This window comes from Pteronotus mesoamericanus, unplaced genomic scaffold (assembly GCF_021234165.1).
Source record: "Pteronotus mesoamericanus isolate MK-2021 breed Mesoamerican mustached bat unplaced genomic scaffold, CSHL_Meso_final contig_164, whole genome shotgun sequence".
NCBI classification, from domain to species: domain Eukaryota; kingdom Metazoa; phylum Chordata; class Mammalia; order Chiroptera; family Mormoopidae; genus Pteronotus; species Pteronotus mesoamericanus.
The window spans coordinates 16,581,613-16,595,164 of NW_026555065.1; the positions used below are offsets into that span (position 1 = coordinate 16,581,613).

General features: G+C 36.0%; 1 protein-coding gene across 1 annotated transcript in view; it reads left to right on the plus strand.

The window, feature by feature from the left end:
* Positions 1–9,877: 9,877 nt before the first annotated feature.
* Positions 9,878–13,552, plus strand: part of FAM227B (family with sequence similarity 227 member B) — a 214,313-nt gene continuing 210,638 nt past the window's right edge. The window contains exon 1 of the mRNA XM_054565682.1: positions 9,878–9,928. Within this exon, the coding sequence (XP_054421657.1) occupies positions 9,878–9,928 (51 nt within the window). The remainder of the gene's footprint in view (positions 9,929–13,552) is intronic.

Sequence of the window (13,552 nt, forward strand, 5' to 3'; positions counted from 1 at the left end):
GCCTTCCGGGAGACCTCGGAGGGAGGAGCCCCGCCGTTGCTAAAGCTGTTGCTAGGGCCCGGGCTGTGCGAGCTCTGCGGCGAAGGTAACCGGCGTGGAGGGCGGCGGGGAGGGGTGAAACGGGAAGTCCCGCCTCACCCTCTCCCGCCACGGGCGGTGTCGCCTTCTGCTGCGAGACGGGATCCAGACGCTGGGCCACACAGGATCCGCGGGGCCGGGCCTCTCGCCTCGCCAGCCTTGCGCTGAGTTCCCTTCTCAGATTGGCCGGGACCACCAAAGTGGTACCCGGTTCTTGAAATGTACGCTCACGGTGTAGTTGCAGTGAATGGTAAAAATGCTGATCGTACAGAACGCTTTCCCATTTTACCTATCCCAAAAATATGTTAGTGTTATTTATGGCTATGTACGTTATTTGTATTTTGACGATTTGGTGTTCTTAAAAACTACACACGCAAAAAGCAAACAAAAAGAAAACAACAACAACAAAACCCTACACACCCATCTAGAGTTGGGACTACTTTGTGCACTTTTCCAGTTTAACATTAAGCATAGTATGTAGATAGATTATTAAACAATTTTTTTTTCTGCTTCAATCCAAAGGCAGTGCAAACCGGAGGAGTGCACGATGACAACTGAGATTTGGAACTCAGGGGCCAGATCTTGAGTAATGTATTGAGCAATATTAATTCAGTTAGTGAGTGATAAAGGACAGAACCTTGACCTGGAGGGGCTTACCATATCAAGTGAAGCATGAATAATGCACAAAATAGATATATCAGAATGGACTAGCCAATGAAGGCTTATTGGTTGGACTTGAGTAAGGCCTTGGGGAATGATTATGGTCTAGAGTAGTGTTTTTCTAGGGGATTGTGTGGGACCTTTGGCAGAGGTCTCATCCGTAAGCAAGAAACTATGTTTCACCAAAACTACACTTTAAAAAAATGAAATAGCATACCGTGGAAATATCAGTGCCTGGCACTTGGTAAAGTTAAGTATTGCTTTGTGGAGTTTTAAATTTTATATATGTAATTTGGAAATATACTATTTATATACACACACACACACATACACATGCACACTTATACTAGGTCATGTTTATAAAATTTATTTATTTTGTATTTCTCTTTAAAAAGATTGAAGGCCACTGCTTTAGGGGGAAAGGTAAACTTTCTGGGTGAAAGAAGGAGCAATAACAAAGTCTCCAAGCTAAGAATAAATAATGCACACCCTTTTCTCCAGTGCACAGATTACAAAACAAATGATATGATGTATTAATGGAAGTAACTATTGCTATGTAATAAATTAGTCCAAAATATGTGCCTTAAAACAACTATTTTTTATGGTCATGAATTGTGTGTTCAATAGGGCACAGAGGGACAGCATTTTCTAATAACAGCTGGGAAGACTATGAATGCGAGCAGAGCCCTTACGTGTGGTGTCTCCACATGACATGGTCTTTCTTTCAGTATGGCAGCGGTGTAATGAGCCTTCTTAGCTTAGGCCCAGTGCTCCAAAGGCAAATCTTGTAATGGACAAGACAGAAATTACATGTCCTTTTCTGACCTAGCCCCTAAAGGTAGCACAGTGTCCCTTCTCTTAACATTTTTTTTTTTTGATTTGATGGGTTTTATTTATCTAAAATACAGAAAAATGTTTTTGAGCTCAGGACAAAAATCACTGATGAGGAACATTTTTAAAGTGCCATACTGGTCTGTAAGCATTAACCGTTATTGAGAATGAAAGATAATTATACCAGCACTTCAGGATAGAACTATGTAAGCCCCAAAGTGAACTACCTATGCAATATTTTAAAAAATATATTTTATTGCTTATGCTATTACTGTTGTCCCAATTTTTTCTCCCTTTGTGCCCCTCCACCTGGTACCCCCATTCCCTTAAGCAAGCCCCACTTAGTTCATGTCCATGGGTCGTGTTTGTAAGTTCTTTGACTTCTTCATTTCCTATAATATTCTTAACATCCCCCTGTCTATTTTGTACCATAATTTGCACAGTTATGTTTCTTAATCCCTGCATCTTTTCCCCCATTCTCTCCCTTCCCCCTCCCAGCTGATAACCCTCCAAATAATCTCCATTTCTATGATTCTGTTCCTGTTCTGGTTGTTTGCTTAGTTTGGTATTTTTAGATTCAGTTGTTGATAGTTGTGAATTTGTTGCCATTTTAATGTTCATAGTTTTGATCTTCTTTTTCTTAAATAATTCCCTTTAAGATTTCATGGAGTAATGGCTTGGTGATGGTGAATTCCTTTAGCTTTATCTTATCTGGAAAGCACTTTATCTGTCCTTCCACTCTACATGATAGCTTTGCTAGATAAAGTAATCTAGGTTGTAGGTCCTTGCTTTTCATCACTTTGAGTATTTCTTGCCAGTCCCTTCTTGCCTGCAAAGTTTCTTTTGAGAAATCAGGTGACAGTCTTATGCGAACTCCTTAGTGATCCACCTTGTGGGTCACTATCTGCTTTTCTCTTGCTGCTTTTAAGATTCTCTCTTTATCTTTAACCTTAGGCATTTTAATTATGATGCACCTTGGTGTGGTCCTCTTCAGGTCCAACTTGTTTGGGACTCTTTGTGCTTCCTAGACTTGTATGTCTAGTTCCTTTGCCAAATTGGGATGTTTACTTTCATTATTTTTTTCAAATAAGTTTTCAATTTCTTGCTCTTCTTCTTCTCCTACTGGCATCCCTATGATTTGGTTATTAGTATGTTTGGAGATGTCCCAGAGGCACCTTATACTATCCTCACTTTTTTGAATTATTTTTTCTTCTTGCTATTCCGATTGAATGCTTATTTCTTCCTTATGTTCCAAATCATTGATTTGAATCTTGGTTTCATCCCCTCCACTGTTGGTTCCCTGTAGGTTTTTTGTGGGGGGTTTTTTAAATTTCACTTAGTGTAACCTTCATTTCTTCCTGGGTCTTTTTTATTTTGTTGCCATAATCAATGAGTCCTTTGAACATCCTGATCACCAGGGCTTTGAACTCTGCATCTGATAGTTGGTTATTCTGTTTCATTTAGTTCTTTTTCTGAGGTTTTGTTCTGTTCTTTCATTTGTGCCATGTTTCTTTGTCTCCTCAATTTGGCAGCCTCCCTGTGTTTGTTTCTGTGTATTAGGTAGAGCTGCTTTAACTCCCTGTCTTTGTAGATAAGGCATCTGTAAATAATGTGGGATGAAGGCTTATGGAATTGCCAGGGTGGGGCAACCTGCTTTCCTGCTTTGTGGTTTGTGCTGGGGAAAGGTTCAGAGAAGGGACAATACTGCTGCTGCCTGGCTTCTGGTCATTTGTCTGGCACTCACTCTGTGTAACTGGTGCCCTTCTAGATGTTGCCCTGGTGCTGAATCCCAGTGGGGGTGGGCCTGCACATATTTTAAGTCCTTGCAGGACGTTTCTGTAGAGTCTCCTGAAAGTCTGGCAGTTTCTTCTGCCACCCCAACCCCCACTGGCTTTTACAGCCAGAAGTTATGGGGATTTATCTTCCTGGTACTGGAACCCTGGGCTGTGTGGTCTGTCCTGGGTCTGGGATCGCTTGCTCCTAGGGTATCCCTCCTAAAATTTATCCACCACACGTGAATGTGGGACAGCCCCTGCCACCGCCTCTCTGTATCATACCATATCTCTGCATCTCCACCCCTCCTACCCATCTGGATGAATGTGTCACCTTTAAATCCTTGGTTGTCGGACTTCATACAGCTCGATTTTCTGATGGTTCTAGGTGTTATTTGTTTTGAGGTCTAGTTGTGATTCTTTCTGTGGTTACACAAGGACATGAAGTGTACTTACCTATACCTCCATCTTGACTAGAAGTCAACGTTCTTTTGGTTATGAGTCACAAGGCCTGCACACATTGTAGAAGAGGGGACATAGGTGCCTCTTCTCAAAAAGTTCTCAAAGAATTTGTGGCCATATATTTTTTTAAACAAACCCAGTGAATGTTGTCACAGAAAACCCTAAAATTTCAGTGGTTTAATAAGATAAACTTATATTTCTCACAGGAAATCCATTATGGATGTTTTTAGTCAAATAAAATTGTAGACTCAAGAACGTAGGTTTCTTTTTATTTTTAGTTGTTCTGCTGTCTCCTAGGACTTGGTGTCCACAGTTTATCTGACAAGAAGAAAGAAAGCATGGTAAGTCACACAAAAAGTTTTTAGAGATCAGCCCTAAAAATGTCATACCGTATGTTGCCATGTATAATGCTCACTTTTTTGCCCAAATTTTTGAGGGAAAAATAAACATGCACATTATACATGGATAGTACTAATTATGTACGTATATAAATTTTTTTAATTATTTTATTTATGCTCATACCTTAGAAGTGTAACTCTAGAAAGTAATAATGATATCTATATGCAAAATAATACCCTGGAATACTATAATCGGTTTTCTTTCTAAATATAAATAAATAAAAATTGAATTAAAAAATTAAAATGGAAGATTTTTTTCCCTGAAAGTTTGGTCCAAAAACATGGGTGTGCACTATACATGGGAGCACATCATACATGGCAAAATATGGTACCTCACTTTTTCCACATTCCATTGGCCAGAATTCAGTCCCAAGTTATCCACTTTAACTGCAAGAGAGCCTGGGAAATGTAAAGAAACATGCACATATTGGTGAACATTAATAGTTTGCTACATTCTAAGTTTTTAACCGAAACGCTGCAGTCCCTAATCTTTCTATTCTCAATTCTCTCAGAAGGAAAATTCTTTCAAGTCTTTTAAATATTTCTCCTGAAGATATGAAAAATGCCACACACTTAATTGATGGTCTGCCTATATTTAAAATTCTAGGTTGAAATCATTTTCTTGGAATAATCCTCTGAATTCTTATCTCTTGTCTTCTAATTCTTTTCTTTAACTTTTTAATTCTAGTCTCCAGAAGATTTCTTCAGTTCCCTACCACCCCTGCCACACAAACATTTTGTTGAATATTTAATTTATAATGTTCCATTTGTGCTTTATTTTTTTAAAAATTCTCTATTATGAAATTCTCGTTTCATAGATCTGTTACCTTATATCTCTCTAAGAATCTTAAAGACATTTTAAAGGTTTCCTTCGGTTCCTATTGTCTGTATCCTCTCAGATTCTATTTTCAGTTATTTGTTCGGATTTATATATTTTTTATGTTTATTTTTTTAAATTTTTATAGTTATTCCTTAAATATCTAGTAATCCTTGGATTTCTATTCATATTGAATAAGAATTAAAATAATGATAGATACAAGATAGATACTTGAGTTGGTGAACACCCAATACAATATTCAGATGATGTATTATAGAATTGTACACCTGAATCCTATATAATTTTATTAAACAATGTCTCGCCCATAAATTCAATAAGAAAGAAAAATAAAATGGTGATAGAAGCTCAGTGTGTCTGAACAGAGACTGTCAAGCAAATAGCTTCATAATAGGGTCAGATTTTACATTGCAAGATTCTCAAACATCTATAGAATAAAAGGCACTAATGAAGATAAGAGCTGAAATCAATGAAATTGAAAACAAATGTGCACTGGAGAAAAGCAACAAGGCCAAAATTCCTTCTTTGAAAAGATTAATAAAATCGTTAAGCCCTTGGATGGACTAAGAAAAAAGAGAAAACTCAAAGTACAAATATTAGGAATCAAAAAGGGAAATATCCTGCAGATAGTAAAAGCAATAAGAGAATTTTAGGAACAAATATTTATGTCCAGTATTTGACATTTTTTATTTTCCTTGCAAAACACAATTTACCAAAAGTGATGTAAGGGGAAACAGACTATCTGGATAGATCCTATATTAATTTTGGGAAATTATATCTGTAATAGTCTGCTCAGCTGCCATAATAGAATACCACAGACTCGGTGGCTTAAACAACAGAAATTTATTTTCCACAGTTGTAGAGGCCAGAAGTCCAAGACCGAGGTGCCATCAGGACTGGTTCCTGGTGAGGTCTCTCTTCCTGGCTTAAAGATGGCTGCCTCTCACTGTGTTCTCACATGGCCTTTGTGCATTCGGGGAGAGTTCTCACTGGTGTCTCTTCCTCTTTTTAAAAGGACAACACTTCTATAGGATTAGGGTCCCATTATTATGACTTCATTGAGGGGCTTCAACATAGGAATTGGGTTGGGGAGGAACACAATTAAGTTCATAACAGTATTCTCAATTTAAAACTCCCAGTAATTTCAGATTGAGGTAGTATCACCAGCAAGGTCTAGCAAACATTGAAAGAATAGTGTTGCTGTATCAGGTGTCCAAATTCCTTCAGAGAATAGATGAAACAGAAACTCATTTTTTTTTTTCCTGAGGTCAGGATAACTTTAATTCCAAATCTTGATGAGGAAGTTATAATAAAGAAAATTTCAGGCCAGTAGTTCTCATTAACATTTTGACATAGCTTCATTGTGGTGAATGTTTCATGTTCCATTACTTGAAAAAACTGTGTATTCTGCCCTGGTTGGTATGGCTTGGTTGGATGGAACACTGTCCCATTAAACTGAAAGGTCACAGGTTCTATTCCCCGTCAGGTCACGTGCCTAGATTGTGGGTTTTGTCCCCACTCAGACACATGCAAGAGACAACCTATCAATGTTTCTCTCTCACATGGATGTTTCTCTCCCTTTTTCTCTTCCTCCATTCCCTTCTTTCTAAAATCAGTAATTATGTCCTAGGGAGAGGATTAAAAAAAATGTGTATTTTGCAGTTGTGAGGTATGCTCTATAAATGTCAGAGATGCTTGATAATGTTCAAATCTTTTGTTTCCTTACTGATTTGTCTATGTACCCAATTTAGCAATTATTAGAGAGAGATGTGTTAAGATCTACAAATATAATTGTGGTTTTGCCATTATTTCTGTTTAGTTTTATCAATTTCTGCTACACTTATTTTGAAGCTCTTTTATTAGATGCAAACACATTTAGCACTGGTATGTCTTCTTAATGAATTGACCTTTTATCAATGTGAAATAACCTTCATCGTGTCTGATAATACTCCTTATCTTGAAGTCTACTTTGTGAGATATTAATATAGACACACACACCAGTTTTCTTATGATTCGTGTTTGCATGGTTCTAAAATTTTCTTTAGTTTCTTCCTAGAATTTCTATTTCCCTTGAAATACCCAATTTTTTTCATGCACTATAATCTAGTGTATATTGTAAAACCTTTAACATATTTATAGTATTTTCTTTAAACTCCTTATCTGCTAATTACAATAACTGTATTCTCAATTGATTGGTTTGTATTAACTGTTTTCTCTTGATTTTGGGTTCATCTTCCTCCCTCTTTGTATGTCTTGTAATTGTTTTATTGTGTCTTAGACATGTGGAAAAATGTGGAGGCTAAAGTTTAATTTAGTTCTGAGAGAGTGCAAGCCTTTCTCTGTCCTTAGCAGTGAGAGGTTGATCTTTTGAAATCTTCCCGGACTTAAGTTGAGCTTTAACAATGGCTGAAGCTTTCATTAGACTGAGTTCAACTGTGATTAATCCAGCCTCCAACCTCCCTCTTCATAGCCATCTCTTATATCTTGTCAGTATTTCTTTACAACAGGTTTAGACTGATGTTTTAAATATTTTTGGTTCCCTTTTGGAGCCAACTCTGTCAGGGCCTTGGAACCCAAGTACTCCAAGTACTGTAAGAATGCATGGGCCTACGTAAAAACTTCGGAGCACCTCTTCCACTGCAGCTTTTTTTTTTAAATTCAGAAGTGAGATGTAGGGGTAATTTTTTTTTTTAATTTGGGTGTCTTTCAGACTCCAGTTTTTTCCCCCAACTCACCCTGACACCGAAAGCCCAGCAACCTTCATCTCTGCAGAGTTACTGAATCACAGCAGACCAACTCATTCCTCAAAGGATACGCGCACCTCACTGCTGGGTAAGGAAGCTGCCACAGCTTTATGCTCACTTACAAAGGGCATATTTCTTTCTGGATTTCAGGTCTTCAAGGCTTCCAGGTAAAGCAGCATCATGGGCTTGCACAGAGCCTCGTGATTAGAGGGCCCTACATTTGGTTTAATGGTGCGATGTTACCATCTTAAATTCTTAATTTTTAAATGAGGTATTCCGCATTGTCACTAATTATATAACTGTTCCTGCTTACTGGCATCCTCCACTCTTCGCAAACGCCATAGAAAGGTAAGATTTTTATTTGTTCCAGGTTTTTCTTGTTGTTACCATAGAAGCATAAGTGTTTCGCATCCTTTTACATCCTAACAAGAGCCTCACTTCCTTTTAGCTAAGAACTTTGGAATTTTATGTTGAAATTAGCTGGAACTTTCCTACACAAGTCTCATTTCCTTAATTCATTTTCTAAGTCCCTTTACTTGAAATGTATTCTTTTTAGTGCTTTATACTAAAGTGATTGGTACTAGACAGACATTACAAGGAAAAATGTCAACATTTAAATGATTTTAATTTGGCTTCTTTATATTCTGTGCATTTCAAAATATACTGATAGCTTCTTCTAGCCGAACTGCTGTAATCACTATCCGTGAAGATACCATGAGCTTTTTTTTTTTTTTTTTGTCTCTATGCACATTACGCACTTTCTGTCTTATTTCCTACCCTTCTTAATCTGGCTGGGCCTAAGGTCCCTTGCGTTCCATAACATTTTTCTGACAGCTCTATACATCTTACCTTTTATTATTGTCACATATATCCTTTATTTTTATTATTGTATTATGTTATAAATTTACTTACACTCATCATGTATTTTGAACTATTAAAAGAATGAAATATTATCTTCAACTTCAAATGTGAGGTTATTTTTACAAAACATGGCCTTGTGATTTTGTAGTCCTGATCATTTTATCTATTGATGTGACATATGTGTTTTAGTAAATTATAATGTAATGCAATTTTTTCAGACAGCATTAGGGTATGATAACAGGATATGTTGAATTTGTCTTTTGAAATTTTGAAATTCTGTCTTCTCTTGGCTTTTCATTCTCTGAAATATTTTTTTTCTTTTTTAAAGAAATTTTAAAATACCTATGTATTTCTTTGACATTCATCTTCTCTTTTATTTTTTAATTAATGTGCACTGAAAGTACTCATGATGCACTGACCATGGGCCAACCTCTGTATGAAATTTTGACAGCTCAGCAGTGATTACACCATAGCTGCTATCCTTATAAGAGTTACAAATCTGATGTTACCATAGAGGATCTTTTTGGGGGCCAAATTAGGCTTCCTAGAAAAAGTGACTTTTAATTTGATATTGAAATAAGAGTTATATAGGCCAAGAATGGGTTGGAGGGAGAGGGTTTGGAACAAACCCTTAGAAGGGAGGGAACCTTCTAAGCAGCAAGAAAAATGTGTACACAGTTTCTAAGGCAAGGAAGAGCAAGATCTGGCCTTGATTAAAATTAATTTTTTGAGTGAAAGAATACATTTTTAGCTTACAAAGAATCTACTAATAAAAATAGGATTATTATTTATTACACTGAAACATGGAAATATTTAAAGTATTCACCATGTCAGTAGTGTGACTTTTAAATACATCATCAGCAAGAGGAACATGTTATTATATTTTGTCTCTGGATTTATTGGAGACATCATCAAAGATAGCCCAAAATATCTTGTAATTTTTGTAGGAATTTGAAATGAGGACATTCAGAAGGATTCATGTGGAGCTTTTCTTTAAGACCAGTGTGTCAGAGGGAAACTTTTCACAGAATTTGGTTTTAAGGCACAGAATTTAAACATTGATCTCTGTCAGTTTTCAAAGTTCAAGGACTTTACAAAGTGAATATTTTATAGTATGTTTTGGCTCTGAAAATTATAACTTAAGTTCAGTATCTTTATTTATTTAAATAAATTATGTATAAGCATTATAAACAATCTGAATTATATTAATGAATAGTGATTTTGCTTTCTTAGAAAATGCAAGAACCTCCAAAGAGCGTTGAAGAATTCTTAAAGTTTCAAAATTGGGTAAGTAAAGCATCCTATTTTATGTGCCAATACGTCTTTTAAAATATCATGAAACATGGAAATATTTAAAGTATTCACCATGTCAGTGGTGTGACTTTTAAATACATCATCAGCAAGAGGAACATGTTATTATATTTTGTCTCTGGATTTATTGGAGACATCATCAAAGATAGCCCAAAATATCTTGTAATTTTTGTAGGAATTTGAAATGAGGACATTCAGAAGGATTCATGTGGAGCTTTTCCTTAAGACCAGTGTGTCAGTTTTCTTTCCACCAGTTACAGAGGTGGAAACATCTTAGGAAAAGACTATAAGGACAGACTTATGGGTCCCCATTCTCTTTTTCTTTTTAAAAACGTTTGTATTGAATTTATTGGGGTGATATTGGTTAAGAAAATGATATAGGTTTCAGGTGTACAATTCTATAATACATCATCTGTATGTTGTATTATGTGTTCACCACCCAAGTCAAGTCTCCTTCATCACCATTTGTCGCCCTTTACTCTCCTGTACCTCCCTCACCCTCTTTTCCCTCTGGTAATCACCATACTGTTGTCTGCGAATTTTTTGTTTTGTTTTCTTTTGTTTAATCCCTCCACCTTTTTCACCCAGACCCCAACCACCTTCCCCTCCAATAGCTGCCAGTCTGTTTTCTATATCTATGACTCTGTTTCTATTTTGTATACCTGTTTCTTTTGTTCATTAGTTTCCACGTGTAAGTGAAATCACATGGTATTTGTCTGGCCCTGACTGGCTTATTTCACTTAACATAACTCTTCAGGTCCATCCTTGCTGTCACAAAAGGAAAGATTTCCTTCTTTTTAGTGGCCTAGTAGTATCCCATTGTGTAAATGTATCACAGCTTATTTATCCACTCATCTACTGATGGGCACTTGGGTTGTTTCCAAATCTTGACTATTGTGTTATAAATGATGCTGCATTGAATGTAGGAAATACGTTTCAATGTGGGATATGTCTATAACTACCTCCTTTCAGTAAGCTCTATCTACATGTATTCCCTCTTGCCAATATCCTATTCTTTTTCACTTAAAAAAAAAATTCTAGTCCTGTGTCCTATCAGAATTATATAGACATTTCTATATAATGTTCCTAATAAAAGTTTTTGTCTTACATGTTTATACCTTAAAGAGTATTTGACAATTATGCTTACTTACATCATTTATCCATTCGCCACAACGTAGACTCATAGGTCATTTGCAGAGGTGTTGCATCAGTATTCTTTGAAGTTGAATCAGAGTAATATATGTAAAATATGTTTATGGGTTGAAAGCTCCAGTTTCCATTATGTGTAACTACTGACTTCTGGAGTTAATGGGCTTACATGGGTTTTCTCTTGGGTTCATGCACTTGTGAGTCTGAAGGTCAGGCTTGTTTTGTGTTGAGGAGTGTCAAGGGCTAGGAACAAGATGTTAGTGTGGAAGACAGAGAGAACAGGAGGCTTTTTAATGAGGTGTGTACATATTTGGAGTAGATTAGATTTTAATTTGCACTTAAATGTAAACAGTTTGCTGTGACTAAACTGTTGACAACCGAGTTTCAAAAATATCTATTTTTAAATACCTATTGTCTGTTCTTATATTTGTCTAAATTTTTTTAATGTTTTTGAAAAAGGATCGCATTCCCTTTAGGAGAAAATGGAAAATGAAAATGTTCCTCGTTTACAAAAGTTTATTTCAAGCACTGTGGCAGAACCAGAAAATTTAAATTACTTTTAGGAAAAGCTTTTTGCAGCTATTTTAATTTAAATAATGATGAAAATGTGTTGTAGCTTAATCACAATGTTTGGGTCGTTTTTAACGTCAGGAAAAAGGGATTATAGTTAAAATTAAGCCAAACTCAGCACATAATTATAGAGACATTTGGACTATACTGTCATATATAGTTTGAGAATCTATGATTTTAGATGAAATATTCTAATTATTTGAAGTGAAAAATGTGTAGTCACTCTGTTCAAATTATGAATAATACTAATCAAATCAAGATCACAGGTTTATACCTGCCCTTCACCAAAGATAGAATAAAATCAAAGTTAAGCCCTGGTCAGTGTGACTTAGTTGGTTGCAGTGTTGTCCCATGTACCAGAAGATTGGGGGTTCGATTCCCGGTCAGGGCACATACCTAGGCTGTGGGTTTGATCCCCAGTTGAAGTGCCTATGAGGTACAACTGATCGATGTTTCTCTCTCACATCAATGTTTCTCTCTCTCTCCCTTCCTCTCTCTCTGAAATCAATAAACATATTTTTCAATCAAAATTAAAGCACCATGCTTATATGCAAAGGACAGCATCTATATTAATAGCCTCCCATTTTTATTAAATAACATTTGGTAAAACAACATATCCAGTTTTGCCATTTTGTCATTTATAAGTTTATCTGTAAATTTTTTTATTGTCTAGATTTCCCAACTAAATAATTGTATTCTGTAGTTTTTAAAAATTTTTAAAAAGTCTTTATTAATTTATTTTTAGAGAGGGGAAGGAAGGGAGAAAGAGAGGGAGAGAAACATCGATGAGTGGTTGTCTCTCCCATGCCCCCAGCTGGGGTCCTGGCCTGCAACCCAGGCATGTGCCCTGACTGGGAATCAAACCAGTGACCCTTTGGTTCACAGGCCGGTACTCAGTCCACTGAGCCACACCAGCCAGGGCTGTATTCTGTAATTTTTTAAAAAAGTTTGGGCTATGTCTGTGCATTTCCAAATGATTGGATACTTAAAAATATCTAGGAATAAAATGAGTAGATATTTAATTTATTGTTTGCTGGAAAAATCTTCTATCTTATAGACAATAGTAAAAAACTAATTAACTTCCTCAAATTCATTTAAGAAATATTTTGAGAACCTACTGTGTGTCAGGCACATAGGTATTTAGAATATATCAGTGAATAAAAATAGGCAATGGTCCCTGCCTTCATAAAGCTTTCATTCTTTTTAAAATGAGGCATATTATAAACAAACAAGTGAATAAAACAGAAGAGAAATAAAATATATTCTAAACTACTTATGGCTTCCTGAAAAGCCTATCCATGTTTAATTTTCTTTATTTTCTAAAATATAAAAGCAAAGGTATATTTTTGCATACTTGAGCAGTGGTTAAGATCAGAGGTTCTGGAGTCAGATTACCAGATTACCCATGTTTGAAAGCCAGCTCTGCTACTAACTAACATTAGAACAGTACCTGGAACCTACATGTTAGCTATTAGTTTCTTAAACCTTACATTTTATCATTTATTACAACATCTAAAGCCCTCTCATTTTGGCCAATTTCCATGATTTCTATCTTCCCTAATTGTAATTATTTTATACTTTCTACTCTTCTCTCCTGTCTTCCTATCCTTCATTATAGTTCCATGTATCTTCTTCTCTTCGATCATCTCTCTATTGGTCAATTCCCACATTCTTTTCTTGTTTCTTCCCCTTTATTTCATCAGCATTCTATTTCCATTTTTGTTTTTATGGAAATATGTTTATGTTTTTATAACATCCTTTTGTTCCACTAATGTGTCATTATCACTTCTCTTATTTTATTCAGTCATTCATTTAATGATTTTTATTCACTATCTACCACTTGGCAGGTAATGATCTGGTCACTGAAGACATAAACAGTGA